At 35.7% G+C, this 27,847-nt stretch overlaps 1 protein-coding gene across 1 annotated transcript in view; it reads right to left on the reverse strand.

The window, feature by feature from the left end:
• Positions 1–15,084: 15,084 nt before the first annotated feature.
• Positions 15,085–27,847, reverse strand: part of LOC102041198 (sodium channel protein type 2 subunit alpha-like) — a 65,567-nt gene continuing 52,804 nt past the window's right edge. Inside the window, 8 exon segments of the mRNA XM_014306755.2 lie at positions 15,085–17,719; positions 17,722–18,411; positions 19,248–19,518; positions 20,605–20,709; positions 22,400–22,537; positions 23,680–23,733; positions 25,449–25,730; positions 27,690–27,812. Of these exon segments, the coding sequence (XP_014162230.2) occupies positions 17,331–17,719; positions 17,722–18,411; positions 19,248–19,518; positions 20,605–20,709; positions 22,400–22,537; positions 23,680–23,733; positions 25,449–25,730; positions 27,690–27,812 (2,052 nt within the window). The 3' untranslated portion in view covers positions 15,085–17,330.

Consider the following 27,847-nt stretch of genomic DNA (forward strand, 5'->3'; position numbering starts at 1 on the left):
CAGTTTTCGTTTGTCATTATTTAAGGTCTAAAGCTGTTCCTTGAATACTTTTTTTTGGTCTTTTTGTCTTATAACTTAGACTTTTTCAACTTCTTCTCTTTTCTTCTTGCGTGAGTATGCCAGAATGTGATGGAGGACCATGCTGCTGGCTATGATGAATAGGTCTGTGTTACTGTTGGCCAAAATCAGCCACGTATAATCTGCATGGAAACACTCCATTGTATTAGAAACATCTCATTTACATTTATCTTTGGATACCTGTATTTTATACATTACTGATTTTTGCTTTCTGTATCTCAGAATGTCATATAAGCCTATTAGAAGACTCTGCAAGGTATTTGATGTCAACACAGTTACTTTGATCAAATAACCCTGTATTCAGAAAAAAAGTGATGTGGGCAAGACTTAGTTCTCCTTGAGCTGTTTCGATGCTGATCAGTTATTTTAGTGTCTCCAATTCTAAACTGCAGTCTTTAGTTTCTATTCTATGAGTTTATCCAGTATCAGTGTCAAAGTAAAAGCATATAAATATATGTCTGGTGTCTTTCATGATTGGAAAATACTTCGTATTAATAAGAGTAAAAGGTATGAGTAATGGTACTTAAAACAAGAAAGAAATCACAACAATATGAAGACTGAATTTAAGATCAATATAAGGAGCAGAAAGTACACAAATAGGTAGTAATGAAATAGTAATATTTCTGTGCTGATGGCATCCTGTTCTTCTACGTTCCTTTAATGCACCAAGATCAGATATTTATGTAATCAGATCAGGCATTTGTATTTTTGAATAATATTTGCATTTTAAATGTACGTTCACAAAGAATGGTCATACATACTTAATTTTAAAAGCAGGTTAGTGTCCTGTGACTACTCTATTTCCCATCCTTTATCTTTATCAGTTATTCCTTTTATGAATATTACAGTCTGTGGAAGCAGAAATGTTGTGCTTGTGGTATTGAGCACTTGTCTGTCGAATGCCGCATTTTGTCATGAAAATAATTTATATGCCTTACATGGAACAAGTAGACTTTCCACGGGGAAAGTCTAGAATACTTCTTTATGTAGATGTTACATATAGTTGTGTAACACTTACATTTGGACTCTGAACACAGATAGAAGTAAAGAAAATAAGTAACAGTCTCAGCCAAAAGTCTGAAGTCCTCCAGAGGAGCTGGTTACTGGATACGGTCCTTTTTACTTAAGCATTTGTGCTTTAACTAGAAAGCCACCCTTTGAAGCAGTGACAGGGGTGGAGCTAAATTTACTCAGTATAGGTTTTTTTGTATAATGTATATTAAGTTTTTGCACCTTTGTCTTCTAGAACATTTTTCCGGACATGAAGGAGTATAAATTACTTGGGTTCTTTAGCTTCCTTTTAAAATGGGTGCTATAATGCCCTTTGGTACTTTGGCAGTTTTTCTTGTGTTTTCCTGTGTTTAGTTTACAAGCTCTTTGGAACAGGAATTATTTTGATCTGGATAACCTTTCTGCTTGTAATAAACATCATGTTCAATAACTAACAGAAAACCCATCCTAGTTAAATAGTACAAGATGCAAATACAATGAAAAAAATTGCTATCAGAGGAAAAGAGTAATGAGTTTCTCTCTGTAAATACTGATGTTTGAAAGACACCTTTTATGTGGAGTATTTGACTGTTGCAAGATGGTTCCATACAATAATACACAGATCACTTAGTTCATTGACTCACAGATTATCTCTTAACTTGAAGAATGTCCTGTGAAATTACTCTTTCTGTACATGTTTTATAATTTGAAAGGAATTGCCCAACCTAATCTCCTGAACTGTTTACCCCTACTGTTCTTTTATATTTTTGTGTATGTTTTAGTATCTCTCTGTGGTTTGTTTTGGTCTAAAAAATATGAATACTAATTATCTGCTGTTATTTTCAGTCCTGATGTAGCTTTGTATTAAATATTAGTTAATGTGTAACTGGGTTTTTTCATAGAAATTCAAAGAAAATAAGAGTTTGTTCTTTCACACTTGTTTAAATTTTAATTGCCTTTCAAGTAACAAACAAGCTTCAAGCTAAGACTTGCAGATGTTGAAAACTAGGTCATCTTGTTTATGCACAAACTCTGCTTGCTGCACTACAGAGTTATGGTCTATAAAAGCACTTTAGAAGGATTTTACTAGGATTAGGCAAGTCAATAAGAATTTTAGAGTATCCTTATTGCAAGTTGCCATGAAATAACCATTATTTTTTATTAGTTATTGAGCTACTGTAATTCTGGTTTTTACCTCATTGGATTTACTTTATTCATCCAGAATATGATAGTTAATTTTTAAGGAGACTCTTCACTAAAATATAAGCCATGGAATCAAAGACTGGTATTTAATGAGAATTGATCCCTTGGTTTCCATGATTTGAAATAATTTGTGGGGCACCTTTACACAGGTCACCACAAAGAGAACAGCATCATGCAAGACCACATAATCATACATGGCCATTACACAGTCATCTTTTTAGCCATGAAATTAATTTAGAATGTGGTAATGTAAAGATCCTTCCTTCTGTCACCTCATGTTAGTCAGACCATATGCTGTCAGCCATTCAGTTTGTTAAAGCAGTTCACAAACAGGCCAACAGTTTTGCTCTTAACTGCAAAATCTTATATTTGACCAATAATCAGAAGTAGAGGATAAGTGGTAAAATGGTGACATCACAACTACACGTGAAAAAGATCTTTTGTGTCACAGCAGCAGTTTGTACGTAGTTTATAACGGGTTTTAGATTTAAGCTGTCACAGATTGAGTGAGAGTAAAAAATGTCAGGATCACTTATGGTAAACTTAGAGTAAACACAAAGGCATGGTGAGATTTTTGAAAATTTTGTTCTTCTTTATCTGTTCTGCCTGGTCACAGCCAGAATCATCAGTGAATTGCTTCTAGTGAGTTAAAGGGCAGCCTGGTTTCCTAATGAAGACCTACATGCAGTTGGGTTTTTTTTTCTTTCTGGAAATCTCTTACCATTTTATGGCAGTAATATTAAGGATATTAAGAAAATTTTATTGGATTTCAGAGCTTTTTATGTCATCTTGGTAAATAGCCCAAGATTAGAGCTTCATTTACCCCTACTATTATCCAGCCTTGTTCAGAATAAATAACATAAGGCTATATGAGAACTGAGAGTAAATTGTTAATGTTTTATTAGTCTTAACTCTTCTGTATTATTTATCTCAGATTCTATAAATGAGCAGAGTGCTCATGTTACTATCCATATTAATATGAATTCAAGAGCCTCAGTGTTTGTCTCCAAGACTTACCTTCCTTTTGTAATTTTTGTATTTCATATTCGACATCTTTTTATTACTCAGAAATAGGATAAGAATAGTTAATCTTACTGCAGTGCTTGGTAGGTTGAGTATATTGTCCACATGAAAAGTTCTCTTTGTTTCCCAGCTTCCTCCTGTTGTGCTTGGTATCTTCCTGTCTGCTTCTACTTTACAGACATGAATGTATGTAAATAGATGATCTCGCTATTTGTGGGTTTTTTTATTCCTTCACTTTCTGATAGTATGTGGCGTGTACTCAAAACAGAATTTTAAACTCAGTGGGGTGGTAGAAGAGAAATGGAGAAAGTTGACTTTGTTATTTAGAACATTGCTCACTTAGAAAATTTATTTTATTATTTGAGATGCAATTTGCAAAAGCAACTAGGCTAGGTTGATAGAGTTCTATTTTTCACTAGATGACTGGATTTTTAACCTTTTCTTCATGACAAATATCTATCTCCTTTAAAGCTAAATAACTGCAAACTGGAAAGGATCATGTTTTCATCTGAAATTTGCAGTGTTTCAATGTGAATAACACTGTAGTTAGTAAATAAGTATCAGGTTTGATGTCACTGCTTTAACTTTTCTTTGAACACTGGATTCTTTGACTTCACTACATGGTCTGCTCTCCCTTCTTTTCCCCACTTAATCATGAGGAAAGAAATAACATTTCCTAGTTACTTTATTCATTGCTCCTTTACAGATCAAGACATATTATAAAGAAAATCTTGAGGCACATTTAAGAGCACATTTAATAGCTGCCAGTTTAAGGATTAAAGCAGAATTTAACTCTTGCTAGCATTTTATTGAAGTCTAACCTGTGATTGTTTATATTCATTTGTTCACAGATCTCAGTGGCATCACTTAAGTAGTTAGGCAATGCAGTCTGTACTAATGCCATAAAGTGATTGTATAGGATGTCTTCATCTCATGTCTTTCAGAATTATTAAAACAACTATACAGACATACTGGCTCCTATGTCTTGTCAGATACTAGATTGGAATTGCAGGTACAGGTGATATGTTTTCTTGGAACGATTACTACAGTTCAAAAAGCAGCATTTGGTCACAGAAGCCCCTTTCATGGATCTGAAGGATAACAACAAACTTCAGAATTAAATACCATTGAGAATAATTTGTCTCAGATCGTATGAGAAAGGAAATAGTGATAACTACAGAGAGCAGCACAGAGAGAGGATATAAACAGGGAATAGAGGTACCAAGATTATCATTTACTTGGGGAGAGTAATAGGTAAATTGTAGCCTGTGGAACAAGAATGTTTCAGTCAGCACCAGTAAAAAAATCAGAAATAACTTAGCTTGATCTTCAAATTCTGTTTCTGGAATTTGGATTTGGTACGGAAGGGAAATAAACCAAGCCACACAATTTAGTGAATGATTTACTTAAATTTGCCCAATTTATAATCCAAGCCAATGTAATTTGTGTGAGCAGCACTAAAGCAACACTATTATTTTAGTGCAATTTTAAAGGCATTTTCTTCAGAGAAGGCTTATAGTTGTTTAAGTTCCTCTGAAGCTACTTTTTGTGTATTGTATATTAATGTATTGAAAAGAAAATACAAGACTTGAATAAACTGGGATTTCTTTGTTTGCTGGGAGGTTTTGTTTCAGATGTTTTTTTTTCCTCTTTACTGTTCTGGGAGGGATATCTTGATGGTATTTGTCTTCTTATAACAGTTGACTTGCTTTAGAGACTGGTTAGATAAGTAGGTTCTTTGCCACTGATCACAGCCCCTTGAGACCTCCCATTCAGCCAGTTCTTAATCCACCTCACCGTCCACTTGTCCGGCCTGCACTTTCTGAGCTTGCCTCAGAGGATATCATGGGGGATGGTGTTAAAAGCCTCACTGAAGTTCACGTAGACAACATCCACTGCTCTCTCCTTGTCTATCCAGTCACTTGTCATTTTATAGGGCAATGAAGTTAGTGAAGCATGGTTTTTTTCGTTTGTTGTCACCTTTGTGTAACACTGCTGAATTGTTATGAAATTTCCTGAACTGTATTTTGTATACATATGTATAATACATGTGCATAATGAGAAAAGTTATTGATGGCCGTACAAATTTATTTCATTTGATATTGTCATTGTGTGAAGCCTTTTTAGTCTATAATTGTATTCAGATATCACACCAACACCAGTTAGGAGGCTTCAACTGGTACAGAATTATAGCAAGAATTTTAATTCAAAACCATGTCCTATATGTAGAATTTGGATTTGCAAACAATACTTAATTTTAAACCAAACTGAACAAAAGACATGGCAGTAATTCCCTTGAAAAATTAGTAGATCAAAAGCCATGTCTTAATTTCATGGCAGGCTTCCATTTCTGATGATACACTGAAATTAATCCGTACCCCGTAATGTAACTGAGACAACACCCATAAAGGAGCACAAACAATTCAAGTGGATTGTATAAACAAATATCATATATAGATTTTTCTTAGTTAAATCTGTGTCATATCTGAATTTGTATATCTGCTATTGTACTTATAAATGTGGAAGAAGGCATTCTCATCTTTGACCTAGTAGGTATAATAATTTTTTCCATGGAGGAAGGCAAAATTTTGACTCACCAGGCTACCAAGCTAGTCCTCCTTGAAAATATTTAATGTCAGCATTAAACGAACTATTATGTTTACTAATGATATCTGCTTCTCCAAATCAGCTACACTGGAGGTAAAAGGTGACCCAAAAGAGGTCTTCTGCTGATCTTGTTCTCCCTGTGATGTAGCTTTGCACCTAGGCAGAGCATGTGCAGAGAAGAGCCAGCCCACATGAATGGATCCATAAGAGATCCACGTGTCTAATAGCTCTTGCCCATATAGGAAAATAGAGGTCCAGCCCAATTCAACAGTTCATCCTCAGAAAATGTATGTACAATCTCTGATGGTAAATCTAAACCACAAAACAAAGAATTCTGCAGCTTGCTTTTTAGTCCTCACCCTCCAATTCACCCATTTCAGGGAACTTGCTGAACACTGAAAATCCTTACCAGTCTGCATTTCTTTCTTGGGGGAACTCAGTGTGCTGGGAAGATAAGAGAAAGGAGATACTCCCATTGTGTCTTGCCTAGTGCAAGCTCAGCCTGAGGTAGGGGCATGCAGCCACGTCTGAGAGCTGTGAGGTGCTGCCTAAGGAATGCATAACCTGAGGTATAAACTAGATATCTGGGATGAGGAGGGAATACTCTACTCCCACTTCCTTTCTTTGCTGGGATGCATTTCACCTGCCTGTTTCATTATTTATAATGTTTACTGCTGCTCTTCACTGAGTGGTGTTGTGCTAGTACTTCAGCAGGTTCTCTGTGATTTTTGGTCAGCTGATGTTTGGAGTCAGTACCAAAATCGGCAAAATGCTGCAAGCTGGACGTTGTTAAGAGCAGGCAAGCAGTATGTAATAGTCTGTGTGCATTTTCACCGGGATAAAAGCAATGTGTGTTAGCAGTTGCAGCCTATTTTAAATTCTGTTTCTGTATTGTCGGCACTTTCATCTTTTGGTCATAAAGCATCCTTTTTTATGATTTTATGACCAAAATTGCATTTTGAAGAGTGTGAAGCATGTTAATCCATGTAGATTTTCAAGCTACTTTGTTTTATTGATTCATTTTCATAAACCATTATTAATAAATCTGGAACTTTCTTCAGATTTTGTGTTTTGAAAAAAGTGTTGTCATTTTCTTTGGTTTCTATTTGAATCAGGTTATTTGGAAATGTGCTATATGCATTCAGCAGCAGCAAAACAAAGCTTTGCATTCTGGCTCATTGCCTCCATTGCAGGGGCAGACAGGTGGTGATGTCTTGTCACCATGACTACATACAGCCCTTAGGGAGGGCTCTTGTAAGATGATAGTAATTCCTGAATGGGGGAAGGGCATGAAGATATTCTCCTTCTAGCTGTGGGTTCTTTTGTGTGGGTTGCACACGGTTACACGCCTACCCTGTCCACCCTATTATATGTGTGCGTGCTCCCTGAAATGCAGGAATGGGAAGAATCGATCACTGCAGACAGTGTGATAGAGGCTGCTTGCCTTTGCCATTTAAAATCTTTATGTGGGTTGGAAAGACAAGAGGACAGTCACAGTTGGACTGCCTGAGCCTTTGCATTGTATTGACCAAAGGTTTTCCCTGAGTCAGGCACTTCAGATAGAAAGGTATGCCTATATGCTGAGATGAAAAACCTATTAATACAGCAGTGATTTAGGGCACTGGTCTGAATAAGGGAGAACTCTGTGGCTATGACTACTTCTAGCAGCAGAAGGTAGACACACTTGGTGGGAAACGTTAATGAGAATAAATGGGAAAAGTCCTTAATCTCAGTCTTCCCACAGTATATCCCAACAAATTAGGTAATTAGAAATACAAAGTTGAGCTTTGCTTAGGACACATAGACTTTTGCTTGTGAAAGAGGTCCTAAAGCACTTTTGGTGATGAAATATGGTTTGACCTTGTCAATGTCATAGCAGAAAAATATGATTGCATCTTCTTTGGCTTCAGATTCAAGTGGGTCATAAAAGTGCCACCTAGTGAATTGTTAGTATTTTCCTTCCACATGCTTTGTGTCGTCTGACCTGGAGTGGCCTCATTTAAACTTCTGCAATCTGCCAAGACCACAGCTGGAGTTGGAGTTGCTGCAGGATACTTGTCCTTTCAATTCCACTCCTCCTTTGCAGTAGCAAAAGTAAACACCTCTGCTGCAGGAGGAAGTGCTTGAGTAAGGAGTGGGAAACTTGAGAGATATGTAAGAGAGTTACCATAACCTCAAAAAAGGTAAAGGACTGTCAGACTTGAAGGGTGCAGAACAAGGTAAATGAAAGCTGGGTATTTTTGTGCTTTGCATGAGTAGAATTTTATATTAAGGACCATGCAGTTGTTACTCTGTATGACTACACATAATACCTGGAGAAGATGGGTTGTGGAAAAGTGTTTGTTATTTGTGATAAAATTTATATTATTTAGTGTTGGAGTTTTCAGCCTAAAGTTTTGTCAGGAGTGTTGTACACAGACGACAGGAAGATGTCTCTGTTTCAAATTAATGTAGGCTGACATAAAGAAGGAGAGTATAGAGCTCTTGGAGAGTAAGGATGAAAAGAAATCTACCTTTTTAATGGGGAATTAATTAGAGTGATTTGGCTAAATGGGAAAGGGATCCAGCTAGTACTTCCTTAAAGTGTTTAAGTCCTCATGTTAAATGAGAGTTACTGTCTGGATCTTAGTTTCCCAAGGGAAGCAGTTCTGTGTATGTTTTCAGTGCTATGGAGCGGTGTGGGAGCAGTGGTGAGCTGTAGAGAACAATTGGTCTCCTTTGTACTCCATCTTCAGATGAAGCATTTCCTTCACTCTGCTGTTTGTTCCTAATGATTTGAGAATAGAAAAAAGCAGTGACCTAGAAAATATTGGAATATCATTTTACTGTAAAACATTTACAATCTCTAGCTTCAGCTAGACAAATTCTGCAGAATGTGGATTGAGAACAGCTGAGCCAGTAAACAGCATTGCTAGTTACATATTTTAATATGAAGCAAAACAAAGAGCTTGTATATTCTTGTATATATGAACAGTCTGAAAAATATAAATAAAATTGTTAGAACAAGAAGTTCTAGGCTCACAAAATCACTTTGAGAATTTACTACCCAGCCAACATATTGCTCCACCTGTTTCATTAGCAGCATAAATCACCTAACTTAAAAACATTGCATGCTCTGGACAAGTATTCTGGGCTTAACTAAACAAAGGGGGGCTTTGTATTTTAGTTACCTATAAAGTTTCATGGCTAGTTTTTAATGACATGAGGACATACAAGATGCCAAAGTCAGAGTGTAGTGAACTCAGATCACAGTATGAAAATAGGCTAATTGTGCTGGATCTAGGACCTGAGAGTTCCCCTATAGGACTGCCCAATGGAGGCCAAGTACCCCTTACAGCTATTTCCACTCAGTGTATATTTCCATGTATATGGGCAGCAAGCAGGATGTTGCTTCATGTCCCCATGTGGAACTCTTGAAATTCTGCTGTGTGTGAGGAACCTAGAAGGCATGGTAGAGGATGCAGGTAATTTAAATACTAATTCTGCCTATTGCACAATCTGGATACACCAGGTAATTTATTCGTATTCTTTGGTAAAAAAAAGGAAAAAAAAGTGCTAAATGGGGCAGTTATAGATTTTAAGGCTAAAACATATAACTGAAAATGCACTTTACATTAGATTCTGGTTTAAAATACTTCATTATGAAGAAAACAGTAAAATAAAAATCATTGCCTGTCCTAATTTCTGAACAAACTCTGCAACACATGAATTAAGGATGCGCCTGGTGCAGATGGGAGATGTTAGTAACATCCTTTCTACACAGCACACATTCATGGAAGTAGCATATGCTCTGCCACTTTTGTCTCGTCACTTTCAGAGTTTGAAACGAATGTGCTGTTCCCTGGACTTGCAGAAGCAAAATCCCATCCAAAGAATAAATAATACCTATGATACATGTTGAGATCTGACTATATAAATTAAACTACTATCCCTTTAACCTTCTCTATATTTTTGTGTTTATGTATTTCCTTTAATGTTTCTTAGTAGGGAGAGACAATTTATACAACTTTGGCATTGCATGCTTTCACACACTTCTCAGACCTTTCTCTGCATATTTGCATGAAGAGGTAAGATAGGGCCTTTGATATTCTGCAGAGATAAAAATCTGTTATTTTTTTCTGGGTCAATCAATTTTCTTCCTTAGATCAGAGTTGGGATCTCTAAAGTGTATACCGGGACTGAGCTTCCTGCAGACATAAAATTAGAGCCATCGCTGTCATCCCTGTGTAACAGCAACAAGAGGAAAAATTGAAGATGTGTACATTTTTGTGGCTGTTCAATTAAGTCAATCAGGTCCAAATTTCTGGGAAAAAATTCCTAATATAACTTACAGTGTTTGTGTGACATAATTTAAAAACCTGTGCGTGTTATCTTTGAGTATAGCTGCCGTTATATGATAAGTTGTTAAACTGCTTCTTTTGGTTTGCTGGATGTGATATCACTGCATTAGACTGAGGGAAAAAATGGCATGACCCACTTTGATTTAGATGACCAGTTTCACTCATTAAGACTGTAATTTGCTTGTATTTCACTGTAAGCATGTACCTGGGGCTATGCCTTCTGAAAGCAAACCAAACACTTCTGTATCCAGGAAAATGGTGAGGAAGAGTCTTTGTGATCCATGTACAGACTACTAGGGTTTTAGAATAAAGCTTAAAGATCTCTGTGATGCTGAAATTCCTGTTATAGAAAAAAACCAGTAATGCTATGTAAGGTGTGGTAAGTGCTTTTTATGTTTTCATGTGTGTTTCCTATTAAAACAATGAATACTTTTAGGGGTGATAGTGTTTTCCCTGTTACCCCTTAATGTAGGTTATGAGGAAAAAAAAACATTAAGTGGATTTTATTATACAGGAAATGTACTTGAAGTGTGGAATGCTTGGGAATGAATGCCTGCTTTACTGCTATAAATTGTTCATGATATGTCTTTTCATATATGCATCAAACACAGCACTTGCTGCAGAGATGCATGTGATTTGTCTTTTCTCCTGAGAGATGTAATTGGCTTCAGTTTACTTAGGCTACTGCAGTACAATTTATTCTCTTAGCTTAGCCAAGCCTCATGTTGCAGTATGTTTTCTTCTATGTGGGTGAGGTATTTAATTTGTGAAGTGGTGCAGAGTATGTGTTACATTACAAAGATGAAGCACATCCCTGCTCTGTGGTGTTTAGTGGAGATAGATCACAGCACTTCACCATTCTCCTTTACCTTCTCTTGTCTTATTATTAAATTGTACGTGAATTAATCATGATCTTTTAGAAAACATCCATTGTAACAAGCTCAGTAATTTGAACACATGGCTAATAAACTCTGCTTGCTATTTGCTTTGTCTACTTATAATTAAGTATTTCTGTAGTTTTGAGCTTCACTCTCATGGTGTTGTCTTTTCCAAGGCTTATCTTTTTCTAGATAGCCAAACATTTTCAAAATGGCAAAAATTAAAAAATAATACAAACTTATTATAAGTGTAAGATTTTGTTGATAGTCCAGTAATCTTTGGTGCTCAGTTTTCTTTGTTTTTTCCATTTTATCCATCTAGTTGAAGAATTAAAGAGATGAACATAAAAATCACAACAAATGGCACTTCAAGAGAGTTAAGTTCTGAAATGTAAAAATCTTCATACAATTGTGACATTTAGTGTAGCAATAATAATAATGTATCGTGTCAGTCATATATTAGTGATGAACGCTCTGGGCAAGGACTTTCCTGATTTTTTAAATTCCTATCATGATTTCACCTTCCAAAGAATTTAAATTTTTTTGTCAATAAATTACAGTATGCAATTTATAATGGACTAAGAAGTACTGGGTACACACCATTTCCTTTAATGCATTAATGAATTTCACAGTAAATACATTTGACTCTTCAGGATCCTAACTTCCCATAATGGCAGTCCTGCTTGTCTTTATTGTGGCCAGTCTGCTTCTTGGAAGAAATAGTTGGGGTTTTTTTCCACCACACACTGGTCTTTCCTCCTTTGTTAAAATTACTTCAGTGTTGAATTAGCTCCAGTTAATTCTGTAAGCTCGTTACTCTTTTATGACTGTGCACATGGTAGCACTGCTGCATTAGTTTATGTGAGGCACTGGGACTTCTGGGAACACTTGCATGGGAACAGCATTAAGCTGTGCTGCCCTATGAATTAATTTGTAATGTACTGAACAGGAATATGTCTCCTTTCTGGGCATTCATGTGGAAATTTTTTCACCTGAAAACTCATTAAGGAAAAGTACCAAGTAATGAACTTATACTAGGAGAGTGACTTAGCTCTACTGTCAGCATTACTAATGCTCTCTTTTTGGCAATACGTGACAGATAAGAAGCTGAATACAGAGTGGAAGGCATTTTGTCTGTGGTTGGACATGTTGAAAATTCACCTGGACATGGATCAGTACAGTCATACAGTGAGGATTTTAGGAGCTAATAAAATAAGGAATCCTACTTTGCTGACTGGAAACAAAGGAGGATTAACAGTAGGGAAGGAATACAAGCACAATATGGTAGTAGTATAAAACTATGCTCGACTGGAATAGCCATCACTACTGGCTTGCCTAGTATCATGTGGGGTGTTCTTTGAAATGTCTTTTCCATTCACATGCATTGGAAGCATAGGAGTGGAGTAATGTGAGGTTTAAATTCTACAAATTCAACTGATTTCTGTGTGATAAGGTATTGGTAGGAGGGAAGAAGTTGTTCACAGGAGCAGTGAAGTGTAATGAGGAGGACATACATGCCCTCAAAGTGAGCCTGTTTACAGACCAGGTTGGACCAAGACCTTCAGCCATTTCTGCTAGTCCACGCCAAAAGCATTGTCAGTGTTTTTGCACAATGCTTGGTAGTAGATGGATGCAATAACCTCAGTTATACAGAGTACTGTAAGAGACTCCAGGTTCCTGAAAATGAATTGTTAACTTCCATTCCTCATCAGAACACTTGCCGTCCTGTTCACAGAACAAAAACTCTGCAGATTTTAGGTGCTGGTTTGAACAGATAATATAAAAAGATAACAGTAAAATGAAATTGTTAAATTGAAGTTAGGAACCATAGAAGCAGAAGAGTTCCAAAGGTCTCTGAAAGTAAATTGAATAATTTATAAGGTTAGATGAGTTAGAGGAGCAGTGGAATAAGTAATGTACCTAGCCTTGACCTCAAGGATATACATATTGACATCAACACAAGTTAGAGGATTCTCATTTAGGTCTGCTGTCCAGGTGCTTGTAAGTATGCCCAGACAGCTAGGGAAGGCCATGTCTTGAGCTTCAACCCTGTATTCTAAGAGGGCCAGAGGCTATCTCCAGGATCTAAGGGTATGAGCAGGCTAAACAATTCTGCATGTTCTTAGTAAGGCATTTTTCTGGTATAGGGAAAGCCATTCATATAAGTACACAGCTGGATAAGCGCACCATGTGATCTCACACACAGCTCACACATTGGGTGCAAAGCATTGTAATGAATGGGATGACATAAGGTTCGTGATCTGTCACTAGTGGGGTTTCACAGGGCACCATCTTAGGCCCTGTTCTCTTCATCTTCATGAAGGACTTGGATACAGGACTGGAAAGATATTAAGCAAGTTCACAGATGATATAAAATTGGGAGGACCTCTTGACTCCCTTTGAAGGCAGGAAGACCCTGCAGAGATACCTCAATAAATTAGAGGTCTGGACAATCACCAACTATATAAAGTTGAGCAAGCAAAAATGCTGGATTCTGCACCTGGGATTGGGCAGCCCTGGATGTACACATAGACTGGGGAATGAGGTGCTGGAGAGCAGTGCCACAGACAGGGACCTGGGGGTCCTGCTCACTGGCGAGTCAGCAGTGCCCTGACAGCCAGGAGGGTCAGATGTGTCCTGCAGGCATCAGGCACAGCATCACCGGCTGGGCAAGGGAGGGATTGTCCCACTCTGCTCTGCTCTGCTCTGGGGCAGCCTCACTTTGAATATTATGTGCAGTTTTGGTCACTGAAATATAAGAAAGATCTGATACTATTGGAAAGTGTCCAAAGGGGGGCAATGAAGATGGTGAAGGGCCTTGAGGAGAAGCCATATGAGGCGTGGCTGAGGGCACTTGGTTAGGCCTGGAGGAGACTGAGGGGAGACCTCATTACAGTTAGAACTTCCTTGTGAGGGGAAGAGGATCTCTTCCCTGTCGTGATTGGTGACAGGACCTGAAGCAATGGCCTGAAGTTGTATAAGGGGAGGTGTAGGTTGGATATTAGAAAAAGGCTCTTCACTCAGAGGGTGGTTAGGCCCTGGAATAGTTCACCAGGGAAGTGGTCACAGCACCAAGCCTAACAGAGTTCAAGAAGATTTGGACAAATCTCTTGGGCAGGAGTTGGACTCAATGACCCTTGTGTGTCCCTTTCAACTCAGCATTTTCTGTAAACCAGTGAAGTATGTCTTCCTTATTGCATGCTTGTCCAACTCAGAGACAGCTGCAGCAACTGCTGATGCTCAGTGAATTAGAGATTACTGTCGATGCTCAGTGAATTAGAGATTTTGATAGACTTTAATGTTACAATGTTCCATCAGTTATTTCATGGTTATATGAGAAATTTAATATTTAGCCCAAATATGTTCAATATGGTATAATATCCACAGAATAAGGAACACTGAAAACATGCCAGTGAGAAAACTCCAGGAATATTCTACTTACTGTTAATTTTGAAGTATAATACATTTTAAATTAGATAATCTAATAATGTGTTTCAGTGTCCTAAATCTTTCTGCCCTTGAACAGCTTGATGACATCCATATTAAGTCAAACTGTGTTATCATTTAACATCCAGATACTTTGGTTATGAACACTACTTGTCACAGCTCAACATCAGTGTTATCCCTTACTTGTGAGATCAGATGAGATGGCATTTATTAATTTTGAGAATTACTGGAATAAAAAAGAATCACTAGGCAACTAAAACCAACTTTTATCTGTTTGCAATGAGTCCCTTGGCTAAATTTTAAATGGGACCAAACAAAAAAACTTCATTGGAAAGTTTATTTGCATATTTAAGACTCATAAAACATGGGCAGCTTTGAGCAGTAGTGAGCAGTGCCTTTATGGCTGAGAAGGGCTTTTGAGGGTTGAGAGACATTTTGGGGGTAGAACTGTGTAGGTATCCTGTTTTATTCCCAGACAATATGCTGATAACAAAGAAGTAAAAAGAAATGCAGTTTGATCAAAGTTCTCATATTTTTTAATATGTATTTTACATAGAAGTTGAAATATGAAGAATAAAGTGTTTAGTTTTAGGGAAAAAGAAAGCAGTTCTTATTCGCACCAAAGTCAGTTTTTATCTTGCTTTAACCAACTGAAGGTCAGAGACAAAGCAAAATAAACATAATTTTTAAAAAAGAAATCTTTATTTTTTTGGCTCATATGTAATATTGTTTGCGTTGTTTATGATAATAACAATTTCTTGCATGCATTTCACTGACACATTACAAGTCAAAAGCATTTGTAAAAGAAAGATTCTACATTTAATGTTAGCTTGTGTATGAAACACAAAATGTCCTGATGTCCTCCATTACACAAATGTGCCATTTTTTCTTGGGAAATATTTTATTTGTACAAGCCTAGTGAACTGTGATTCAAAAAAGAATAAGAGTAGACTATGTAAACAGACACTGCAAGATAGCAAGGATTTAATCAACTATGAGACTATCTTGGAACTTCTGATGCAAATAGTGCTTAGAAATTCACACATTCCCCTAATGCTTTCCTTGCTATGTCCTGTAACTATTTGGAAACAAGCTGGGTTCCAGATTTACACAATTTACTTCACATTGGAATATATGCAAATATATTATTAAAACAAGATAGTCTACAAATACTCACTTTTTTTTCCCATAGTGTGATGATGCCAGTTTGGAATTACTGTGGTTAGAAAATAAGCCAAGTGAATGAGGAAAGAAATATAAGAAACAGTGATCTAAACTTGAAGACACTTTTCTTATATACAGAACTGTTGCCAAATGGTATTTCTTTACATTATTTATATATGCTAACCACATTGTCAACAGGTTTAACAGTTTGCAATATGGCCTGTACAGTCTGATTCTACACGACATAGCAGCCACTTCAAATTTAAAATGCAAAACTAAAAAAGCCCATAAATAGCTGCAAACTATTGCTTAATGATTTGAAAGAATGAGGTCTGGTTGGACAACTTGATTCACTTCATCACTGACACATGGCTTCCTATAGTGGAGACTGTGGACAGTGAAGGAGCAAGGTACAGCAGCAACAGCATTGACATGCATCAGTGATGCTCTCCTATCTGTGACACAGAATACAACATGTCCCGTTGTGCTCTTTAAAATTAACCATACTGTGGTACATATCTGATGCAATTCAATGTGGCAAAGCCATTTAATTCTATGTTCAAATATGCACAACAGTATACTGTTAATATTTACATAGAAAAGGGTATTTAATGGATTCACTGGATATTGGAGATAATGAGAGAAGACAGTAACCAAAGAATAGCCCAGGAAAAAAAACAGCTGTCATAACCAAAACAAAAAAACTCCCAGATATATTTTGGTGAAGCTATTTTTCCAGTGCAGAAACTGCACAATATTTTTTGAACTGTAAACATTTTAACATAAACAAGAACTTATTTGTGTTTAGTCATTCACATAAAAATAAATCATTGCGGATTCCTGTAAATTAGAGGAGGCTCTCCAGGCACATTAATCTGGATGCACATAGTCTGGATGAAGCCATACAAGTAGTTAGAATACTTCAAATTTAAGAGCAACCCTGAAACATGGAAGTTCTTAAAATCTTCAGCTTTGTGCAACGTCATATTTTTATTTATGCATGATTGACAAGTGCAGCATGTCTATGCAAATCACTCCTATCTGTACATTATAGAGAATCTGAGAGTAGAACTCCTGGTCCTCATACCTCTTTCCCCAACATAAAACCTATTACAAAAATAGTCACGTGTAATAGTAAACAACCTGTGAATTAAAAAATGATAATTACACTAATACAGTTTTTGTAAAAATATGACAAATGTGGCAGTTGCATTACAAACAGTGAAGAGAATTACTGTTCTACATGTTGTGGAAATAAAGTATCTTTTTGCACTCATTTCATGCTCCATCTTCTCTATGGAGCCACCTTTTCCCTTATTCTTAGCAGTGTCAGCTGTAGTGAAAACAGTAACCTCTTGTCAAGTTTTTTACCCTGATTAACAGAGTCACAGTCTGATGATGGAGGTTCACTGTTTTGTTATAGGCACTGACCTTAAGTATATATATAATGTATATATATGCACACACGCGCGCGCACACGCACACACACACATATGTGTAAAAACTGTCAGTTTGGCATAAATCTCCTGCAGGAGTCCAGTTGATGATTCATTCTCAAAGACTGTAAACAAGTTGTCCCATTAACAAAATTCTTAGATCATTATTTTTTATTTTCCCTGATGTCTTTACCTTTGTAGTTCTTTTCTGCTTTATCTTTTTCATATTTTTCTTTGTCTGGCTTTGTTACACTGTCATAAGAGGGTGGGGAAGTTGTAGAAGAACTCTCATCTGTTTTTTCTGGGGTGGAGTTTCCTTTTAGTTTACCAATAATTATCTCTTTTATAATGTGTCCATCTCCTTCTTTGTTTTTATTTCTATTATATATACTAGACACCTGCTTAACTTTTACCCTTAAGAGATGACGTCTGTAAGCACGCTGAATGATGACAGCAGACACCTCCTCCTGCTTTCGTTTCAGTGTGGTTGTAATTGGTTCATAGGAGACTTTAGAAGGATTGGCTGTCATAAACCGGTCTTCCATCTGGTTTATTTGGGTGTGCCTCTCCCGGGTAGATGAAGAGGAGGCTCAAGTGCTGCTGCAAAATCAGACAATTTCTCAAATTCCATGAATTGTGTTGCATCGGGGTCAAACTTCTCCCAGACTTCATAAAACATCTCAAAGTCATCCTCGCTCAAGGGTTCAGCACTTTCTTCAGTAGCAACACTGAAGTTCTCCAAAATCACAGCAATGTACATGTTCACGACTACCAGAAAGGATATGATAATGTAGCTGACAAAGAAGAAAATCCCAACAGAAGGGTTGCCACAGTCACCTTTCACAGAGCTCCCCGGGTGATCTTTATGGGGGTCACAGTCTGGCTCCCCACTGTTGAGAATTGGGGCAAGCAAACCGTCCCAGCCAGCGGATGTGGTGATCTGGAACAGGCAGATCATGCTGTTGCCAAACGTTTCAAAGTTGAACATGTCATCAATCCCAACTTCCCTCTTGACATAGGCAAAGTTGGACATGCCAAATATGGCATAGATGAACATGACCAGGAAGAGCAGCAGCCCAATGTTGAACAAAGCAGGAAGAGACATCATCAAAGCAAAAAGCAGAGTGCGGATTCCCTTAGCGCCTTTAATGAGGCGCAGGATTCGACCGATCCTGGCAAGCCGGATGACTCTGAATAGTGTGGGAGACACAAAGTACTTCTCAATCATCTCAGCCAAAAACATACCTGGGAAAAAAAGTGAATAATTAAAAAAAAATTAAATTAATTCATTACCTATAGAAAGATTAAGTTATTGCTATCTCCAGTATAATAAGTGTAGGGATTCTATGCTATAGCAAAAATCCTACAAGTTATTACATTTATTGAAAGCTGTTAATAAGGTGAAAGCATCTCTTCTTATGTTGAAATGCTATCCTAGAGAAGGTAAATAAGTAAAATAAAGACTGATTATGGCAAGTAGGTAGTCCCTGTCTAAGCTTTCAGTAGTTCTTAAAATGATTGGGAAAGGGATGTTTATGTCTTAGATACAGGTAATTCTTGAAGCTGAGCCTATAAGCACTTTCTTTATGAAGGATGATATTGGCTTAATTTCTGCAAGTCAGAGATTTCTTTTACAGATCTACGTTTTATCAGCCCAATCTTTCTCAGATGTGTCACTCATTTGCACCTTGGACAGTCACTAGATTTTAACTGACAAATCTTAATTAGCAAAAGTAAAAAATCTCACCCATTTCACATAATTTTCAGTTTTAGTATTGAAAGTAAATCTGTGGTTAGTTTGCATATACCACTAAACATTCTTCTTTATATTTGTACACATTAATCTAATGTGCCAAACACTTCCATTATGTCTCTTGATGTGGAAAATGACAGTGAATCTAACAGGAGAGATAAAAATCTTACATGCAACATTACATGGATTGTATGTTAGATAATATGAAGATCTGAATCAATACGTAAGTCACAGGCAAAACAAAATTCTACAATCAGTATTAACACACTTGAAACAAATGCTTCCTATTTCTTCCAGTAGTTCTTTCTTGAAAATGAGTTGCTCTTACCTACTATGGAGAGAATCACAACCACAAAATCAAAAATATTCCAGCCTATAGTGAAGTAGTAATGGCGAAGTGAAATCAATTTCAGGACAAATTCTCCAGTGAAAAGGATAATGAACACCAGGTTAATCCGGGATAAAATTGTTTCCATTTCTTTACTCTGATCATCTGTTTCTACCATCATTGTGACCATGTTAAGGCAGATGAGTATCATGATGCTGATGTCAAATACTTGTTTGGTTACAAAATCAAAGATCATGCCTTGGAATTTGTTCTGCAAACACAAAGACGGAATACAGGTTATACAGTGAAAATAATTTTCTTTTAAAATGCCAAATGAGAAAACAACACACTTCAAGATTTAGGAGTGCAAACCAAGACTCATTCACAATAGAGGAAATAAGCCCAACACATGCTGGTTTATATCTCATCTTGCTAGAGTGAATCAAGAAGTTCACCACCGTTGGCTGAAGAGACAAGAGAAACGCTGCAATAATAAGAGTAATAACAATGACAGTTAATATTATTAGGGTGAATGGGTGGTGTAAATTGATAGCCAGCAAGAGTACCAGCTGAATAAAAGCTAATTTTCTTATCTTTATTCTCAGATGGTTTTAGAATTCAAACCCTCTTTCTTTCTTAAACTAATTGTGCTTGGTGAGATCATTGGACTGCTGAAGACACGTCTCAAACACACCATGACTGTAATATCCTAGTTTTTCTTTAGTACTTAGCTCAATATTTTTTGCCATATGTCTCTCCTTAGAAAGTCTATTTTTAACCACTTGGTGCATAAGGTGCAACAAGTATTTTATTTTTTTAAACAGTGTAGGAGTTCAGTAAATAACAAGAGTAGTGTCTATCTTAGAGACATATTTATCCTAGTCTATGCTTTACTCCCTAGGACATTCTTTTATTCTGTAAGATTTTCTGCATATGTCCTTCCCAATAGGTTACCAGTGCCCCTTTCTGTCTTCAGCAGCAAGGGCCAGTGCATCCCCATTTCCTACAAATTCTCTGTGAGGAGAAAAAACAGAAAATGAAGTTTATCCCTGGAAACAGGAACCAATAAATGATCCAAACAATTGTGGTTTTCCAGGACTTAGGCAGGGAATTTTGAAATTTATCATTATTAAATTTAACATTATTAAATAATTTTGTTCATACTTCAGGGTATATGTTTTTAAACAAAATATTAATGATCTAATCTGATGGATTCAAAAAGGGACAATTTCTACCTTTACAAGAAAATAAATGGAAAAATATTTTCTTTCTAGACCTACAACCTTATCTTGTGGACAAGACTATATTTCCAAATGAGTATTTAATATTAGGGATGTAAAAATCAAATCATTCATACCACTGGCCTTGGTATAGGTTTCTGTGGCTTTTTGGATCCCAATTTTTTCATTGCATTGTAATATTTCTTCTGTTCTTCTGTCATAAATATATCCTGACCTCCAAAGTAAAGAAATAATATCAAAATTAATTAGTATCCACACATAAAACATTTACAGTATGTCTCTCTGTAATATAATATTAAAATTATATTTAATTTGTAGAAAAAGGAAGGGGTTTTTTTCAGGTGTTTATAGGGTGGATGCTCATATACATTCCTAACACACAGGAAATATCCATTACTGGTGCCTTGTCAGCTTGGCAGTTGAGTTTTTCCAATGTCTTCGTGCTCGCTTTTGCTAAAATGGCTGAAAGCATTCTTGCTCTACTGATGCTCAATAACTTGGTGATTAGGATATGTTTAGTGAATAGGAACATGACTAGTGCCTTGCATGGCCTATCTTCTGTATAGACTTTTAGGATTACAGGTAGACAAGTCTAAAAGAGGCATAACTTTGAGGCAGAAGTTGTGTTAGGAGAGTGTATTAGTATCTAATCCATGGGTTTTAACAGCAAAAAAAAATCAAACCCACCTTTGATGTATAAAATTAAGAAAAGTAATTCATGTCATGTCATAGCAAATTAAGACACCACGGGAAGGAACTTTGACAAACTCAAATGAGCCTTTGTTTGCAGATACAAATGCTCCCAGTCAGATGTGCAACTGTCTGACTGACTTCCAGTATAGGTGAATTGTGCTTGTTGATGAATCTTCACTGAGTCAGATGGAAGCACAATGTTAACATCACCGTCTGCTAAATTGGCCACCACAGCCTGAAGCATCACAAAATTGATAGTAACCCCAGACATGTTTAGGAAGCTAAAGAGTATTTGCACAAGGAAAAATGTCTGTAGTTCACAGTTTTCTTTTACCAGAGATTCTGTCTGGTATTGCTGTTTTTTAATTGGTGATTGAAAAAAAACCAAATCATATGAAACTGCTTTTTCACAGCACACAAAAATTTAGAATGATCCTGGCATTTGAAAACTAAAAACTGTGAGGCTTCAAAATATTTTAAATGTGATTATTTGTATTTTTATATTTTTAAGTTCTTTAAAACTGAACTGTATGCACTATCAGTACAACCATTTTAAACATACTTGTATATCAAAAGTATACAGAAAGAAACCACCATTCCCTGTGTATCTTTGCTTTAGTACTGATAAAAAATTATAGATTGTATTTGTGTCTAATGAATTAATCTCATTCTCATAGAAGTGCTAGAAAAAAACCCCTTATGTACACATTTTTACTTATATCTACAAGCCTATTCATAAGAGGTCTATTTGACTTACTCTTAGCTTATTGTTTAATCAGTTTGCAGATCTGTTATTCGTTATATCAACACAATGCCGTATTGCGTCTTCATTAAGCATCGAGAGTTTGTAAGAATAATTATAATGAATGTACCTTAATTTATCTTAATACTTTAGAGTAAATTGAAAAAGAAATTATTTCATGCCAGATAATATTGCATCTAATCAAACCAATAATTCACGTTCACTTTTTACATCATTTAAACTGTATACTCAATTTGCAAATTATTATAAACCAACTTTTCATTTCTCCAAATGCTAAAAATGCAAAGTTCAGAATCACATCCACAGATTTTAGTACAGATAATTATTTATTAAGAGACCCTTCATTTAAAGTCTTGAAATTACTTTTGATTTTTATAAGCCTTCTTAGAGAAATAACTGTTTAATTCTTTATAGCTAGTAATTCATACCCATATGAAAATATTTTAAATACTTATCTTCTTTTTTTGTTGGTTGAAGTTGTCTATAATAACACCAATGAAAAGGTTCAAGGTAAAAAATGATCCAAATATGATAAAGATGACAAAATAGAGATACATATACAAGTTGTCCTCATACTTAGGTTGATCTTTTACCTACAAAATATAAAAAAAATATTGCCCATGAGAATATTAGATGTAAAAAACAATACATATAATTTAGAATTAGGTAAATGCCATCTCAGACAGAAAGCTATAAAAAGCACTAATTTATTAAAAGATCCAACTTGTCCATTCCAGTCAATATTTGGAGAACTGGAAGCTGACAGAATTATTGCTCATATGAAAGTTTTAAGTAAATGTGCCCACAGATATGTTTGTGTATGTACATATAGAAAAAGTTCCTCATGTAGAAGAAAGAAGCAATGTGGGATGCAGAGCAGTCATTAATACTTAAAATTTTATTAGCAGAAATCTAAATATTTTATATTGTGCTCAGTATATTATCATGCAACAGAAACAATAAATTTTGTTATTGCCTAAATCTCCCTGGAACTTTTTTGGTCTTGCATGAGCATTCTTACATCCAGCTAGGAACAGATGCTTTCAACAAATATTTAGTCAATATATGTTTTGTGAAATCCATTAAATTGAGGAAGTTTTGATGGAAGGTTTTGTTATTGTCTCAATTTTTCTGGATGCTACATCCCAGCATCTGCACTTCTACAGCACAACAAGCTTGACTGTAGAAATGCTAAAGATAATGAAACAGAGTGTTTTACTCTGGATATCACTAACATGACCATTTGTGTAAGTTAAACAGAGTATTTGTTTTGTAGCCAAAATAAAATTCTAATCCCCAGAAAGCTTAACAAATGATCTTCAGCCTTAAAGTCTAATGGCACTAATATATCTAGGTAACATAGGTACTCAACCTAAGGAAACAACAAAATGCACAGTTACAAATTGTAAAACCTGATCAATGTATTTCCATATTTAGTACATAAATAATATAATCTTAAATTAATTCATACTTACGATTACCAAAATAATTTGTCAAAAGCCGCTTCTTTGTTCTATTACACTAACTTTATCCTTCAAAAAAAAAATCCATTTCAGTTAATTTAGCTTTTTTGGCTAAACAGAAGGAAGTGAGATTCTTTCCAGTAAAAATTCTGAGATTAAAAAAAAAATGTATTGATGCTGATTATAATTCTTTGTTGTTTGTGTAGCTGTTTAAATTTTATACTTTTTATCAAAAATAATCAACAGATGACTTTTGAAAGATTTACACTTACATCTCGTGAATCAACAGCAGCATACATAATATCCATCCATCCTTTGAAAGTAGCCTAGAAATAAAACAAAGTTGTTTATCTTCCCCATAAAAATTCATAATACATACAATAACTAACTTATTTATTTATCTGGACCTCCACTTTTAATAAAATCACTTCTAAACCAAACAGGAACACCAAATTTGGTGCAACTTGCTGGTTGAAAATGTGAATGTGCAACCACTAGCCAGGGTTTCCAAGCTTATTCACAATAAAGGAAAAAGAGCTAAAAAGCCTGTGAAATGAACAAAGAGCACCAGTCCTGAGGAGGTTCAGGAGAGGAACCATTCCAAGGGGTATATTTCCATCTGTGCTTGCCGGAAGTGGCTTTGGTACTTTGGTACAGCTGCCAGTTTGGTACAGCAGAAACTTGCACTCTGGAAGCATTCGTTTCCTCCTGAATCTTGCAGTGCAATACCAGTTACTAAGAAGGTGTGCTTCAAGCCAGGCTTCACACATCTTTCTGGCTCAGTGGGCAGTTGCATTTGGTGCACTTTGTATAGCAATATTACGAAAGGTTCAGAGTTAGATAATAGCAATAAATACAGAAGAGTGAAGGACTAATGTTAATGGAGGCAATCAAATGAAGATGTGACACAAAACATGCTCAAAGATCCCTTAATCTCTGTGGGGAAAGTAAAGGTTAGAAGGAATATTTGAAAAGGAAAATTACGAAAAATCAGGAAAAAAAATTTAAAAAGAGCGAGAAGAAGAATGAAAAGTTCACGGTAGTGAAGTAGTTATTGAAGACCTAGACTGTCTGGATGTATGACACAGATGACATTTATACACAGCCTCAAGAGCAGCAGTTTTCCTTACACATCTTCAGAGGCAATGATGGCCATGATATCTGAAGCCAGAGAATCAGTCATCATTCAGTACTACTACTCAGCACATAAGAGTCACATTGCCTTTACAGGCAAAACATTTAAATCTAGGTAGTAAATTTTGGAATTAAGGTCAGCTAGAAATTCTGACCTGCTCTGAGATAGAAGGGACAAGCATATAATTCTTAGATAACTTTGAATATCAGAGCTGTAAAAATCTTTTCATTCAGTGATGCTGTATGTTGACTTATAGACTAGTGATTCTACAATCATCTAAATGTAATTACATGCTTTCTTGCTTGTGTGTTGAATCAGACCCTAGCTTTAGAAGCTCCACTCTCAGCAAGGAACCTGTAAAGAGCTACGGTCTTTATTTCTTTGACACAAATAAAATGTGCTCAGTACCTAGAATAAAGGCAGTTCTGAACAGTGCATAAGATAAGCAATTGAAGGAGAAATACAATTTACAGATTTTGGATAAGTAGTAGTAAATAATGGAATGAATATGCTATGCAATAACATCCAGTACTTCACAAGGATAATACTTATTTAAATTTATAAGTTACATGATACTTATTTAGTATACTATAATGACTCTTTAATAAGCATTAAGGAATATGATAGTTCTATACTGTGCGCCACTAAAGAGATTCTTTTATTTTCTACACTTACTATTTTCACATTATTATTATTACCATAATCCTGAGACTGTATTTCCTAGTCTTGGAAAGGAAAATTACTCTACTATCATTAAAAAAAAATAGAAGAAACAATGTAATAGAGTCCCGTGAGCTGTACAGTATTGCTATGAAGAAATTGTTCTTCTACTTTACAGTCTTAACTTGCCCATTTTTCCTAGATACCTTTAAAAAGAGCAAAAAGAAAATATATACATTTACTTACTACTTGAAGCAGAGCAAGATATCCAGCTCCTACATTATCGAAGTTTACTTTCACATTCTTCCATCGGGCACTTTGATTGCTTTTTATGAGTTCCACACACTGAGTATAATTGTTGACATCACTGATATCAAACATCTCACCAGTTGTGGTGTTGACACAGTGATAGAATTTTCCAGCAAAAAGATTTACTCCCATGATGCTGAAGATTAGCCAGAATATAAGACATACCAGCAATACATTCATGATAGATGGGATTGCTCCTACAAGGGCATTTACAACCACCTAGTGTACAAATTAGACAAAATAGCCACTTAGCTTATGGAAAGAAAATTTAAAATTCTTGAAAATACTTCCAAAATGTCAAAACAGTATTATTGTGGGATGGACAGTTAAAATATTAAAATAAAATTTGTGGGAGAAATTTTAATGAAGGCTTAATAAAATGCTAATGAGATTGGAAAAAGCAAGAAATAAAATGAGATGGAAACAAAGACAATGCAAAAGTCTGAAAAAAAATCAAAAAGCAAAAGAAAACCTGTTAGTGGCAAGATGAATTCTTAGCATTTGTGTGCTCTAGAGAAAAAGAGAGAAATAAATGTTAAATTCCAGCAACATAAATTAAAATCTATAAATAGAAAATAAACCATGAAAAGCTCAAAGAATGATGATGTGGAAGACTGAATAAAAATGTCTGCATGTAAAACTATCATTATTAATGATTTTATTCTTAGAAAAGTTATGTATATATTGGCATCAGTGTATTTTTGTATCCACACAGAATGCAACAAAATTAAGGATATCTTATTTAATCATTATGAAGAGTGTTTGCTCTAAGTCTTGATTTTAAATTACCTGGGTCACTATAGTTGCTTTTACATGTATCCTTCTTTTTCTTTTTAATTGGTTGCATTTAATTCCCTTGAGCTTCTGTGTATGGGCAAGGGACAATAAAAGACCAGATGAAATCCTTGGACAAAAGTTTTATCTTAGTTATTGTAATTCAACTAAAAGAAAGTTGCTGATATTCAAACAATAATTTTCTATCAAACCAGCAGAGACTGCAGTAGTCTTGTGTGTGTGGGTTTGAAAAAGGTAGTATTTTTCATTTCAGTAAGTTGACCAAAAGTAGTCTAGCATCAAGAGAAGTTTTGCTTATTTATTAGCTAGACACTTGACGTGTTGTTTGTATTGCCAATCATGTAAAACATACTGGTGATGGTGACGTGCACAGGACACGCTCCCCTACACTGGCAGGTGTAACCACTGCTGGGACATTGGCAGCCTTGCCCAGACAGGAACCACATTATTTATTTGGCAAATGAAGACCTATGACTGAACTATAAATATGTATTGCAGCATTGGGGTATTTTGAGGTGAAAGATTAAAATGACATTTCTCAATAAAGTTTTAATTTTTTTTTATTTTTTATGTATAATTTTTTTCAGTAAGTAGCATGGTCTGCTATGGTTTATAATAGGGTTTTTCCAGGTTTTTTTTTTTTTTTGGTTGGTTTGTTTGTTTTTGTCAGATTGGCAGAATATGAAAATGACAATCTCCTCAACAGGTGGATTTTAGCGCTTTTTACATTCATATGAAGGAAAAGGTCTCTAGCTAAGGAAATTATTTCCAATTTCTCCCTTTCTTTACTACCAAATCTATCCTTATTTCAGGTGTTTTTTCAAAAAACCTTTCCCTAATACTACAGCATTTATTGTGGGATTTTTTTCCCCAGGCAAGTAGACAGGGAGACACAGTGAAGCTTTAGTTTCTGGTATGTCACTCTTGTCAGCTTTTTCACCTTTTGTTGGTTTCTTTTGCCTTCTGGCTAATTGTGTTTCATCCTAAACTACTGACAAACTAATAGAATTGAAGTTAGCTACATAAATTGAGTGAAAAATTTCCCAGATGAATTGTAGGAAAAAACCTCCCACCCTCTACTGTAAAATTTGTCATGTCCTTTTATTTTTCTAGGTCCACAAATCAATGGCAATTTTAACAGTCAGGGGGCTGGGAAAACACAACTATGCAGCAGTGACCAGGCAAATTTAATGAGATCAATGTCTAATTTCCAAATGTAAGGTGTACATTGGCCTTGTTTGTAAGGACATGTTGAAAGGCCTTTTTCCACACATTTTTGCATGCCTTCCCATGTTGGAGTTCTTTGAAGAAAGCATGAGTGTAACATTAATACATCAATTTTTGGATGCATACATTTGTTCAGACTCATTCATTTTATCTCACCCTCATTCCTTCAAATCGTGACAAGGCTCTTAAAGGTCTTAAAGCTCTTAATGTCCGTAGCGATTTAATGGCACCAAGTTCAGAATAGCCCAGAGCATTGGCTATTAAACTAACCAATGAGACCTATCAAATACAGAAAAAAATACTTTAAAAATAGT

The sequence above is a fragment of the Geospiza fortis genome, unplaced genomic scaffold (assembly GCF_000277835.1).
Source record: "Geospiza fortis unplaced genomic scaffold, GeoFor_1.0 scaffold112, whole genome shotgun sequence".
Classification (NCBI taxonomy): Eukaryota; Metazoa; Chordata; class Aves; order Passeriformes; family Thraupidae; genus Geospiza; species Geospiza fortis.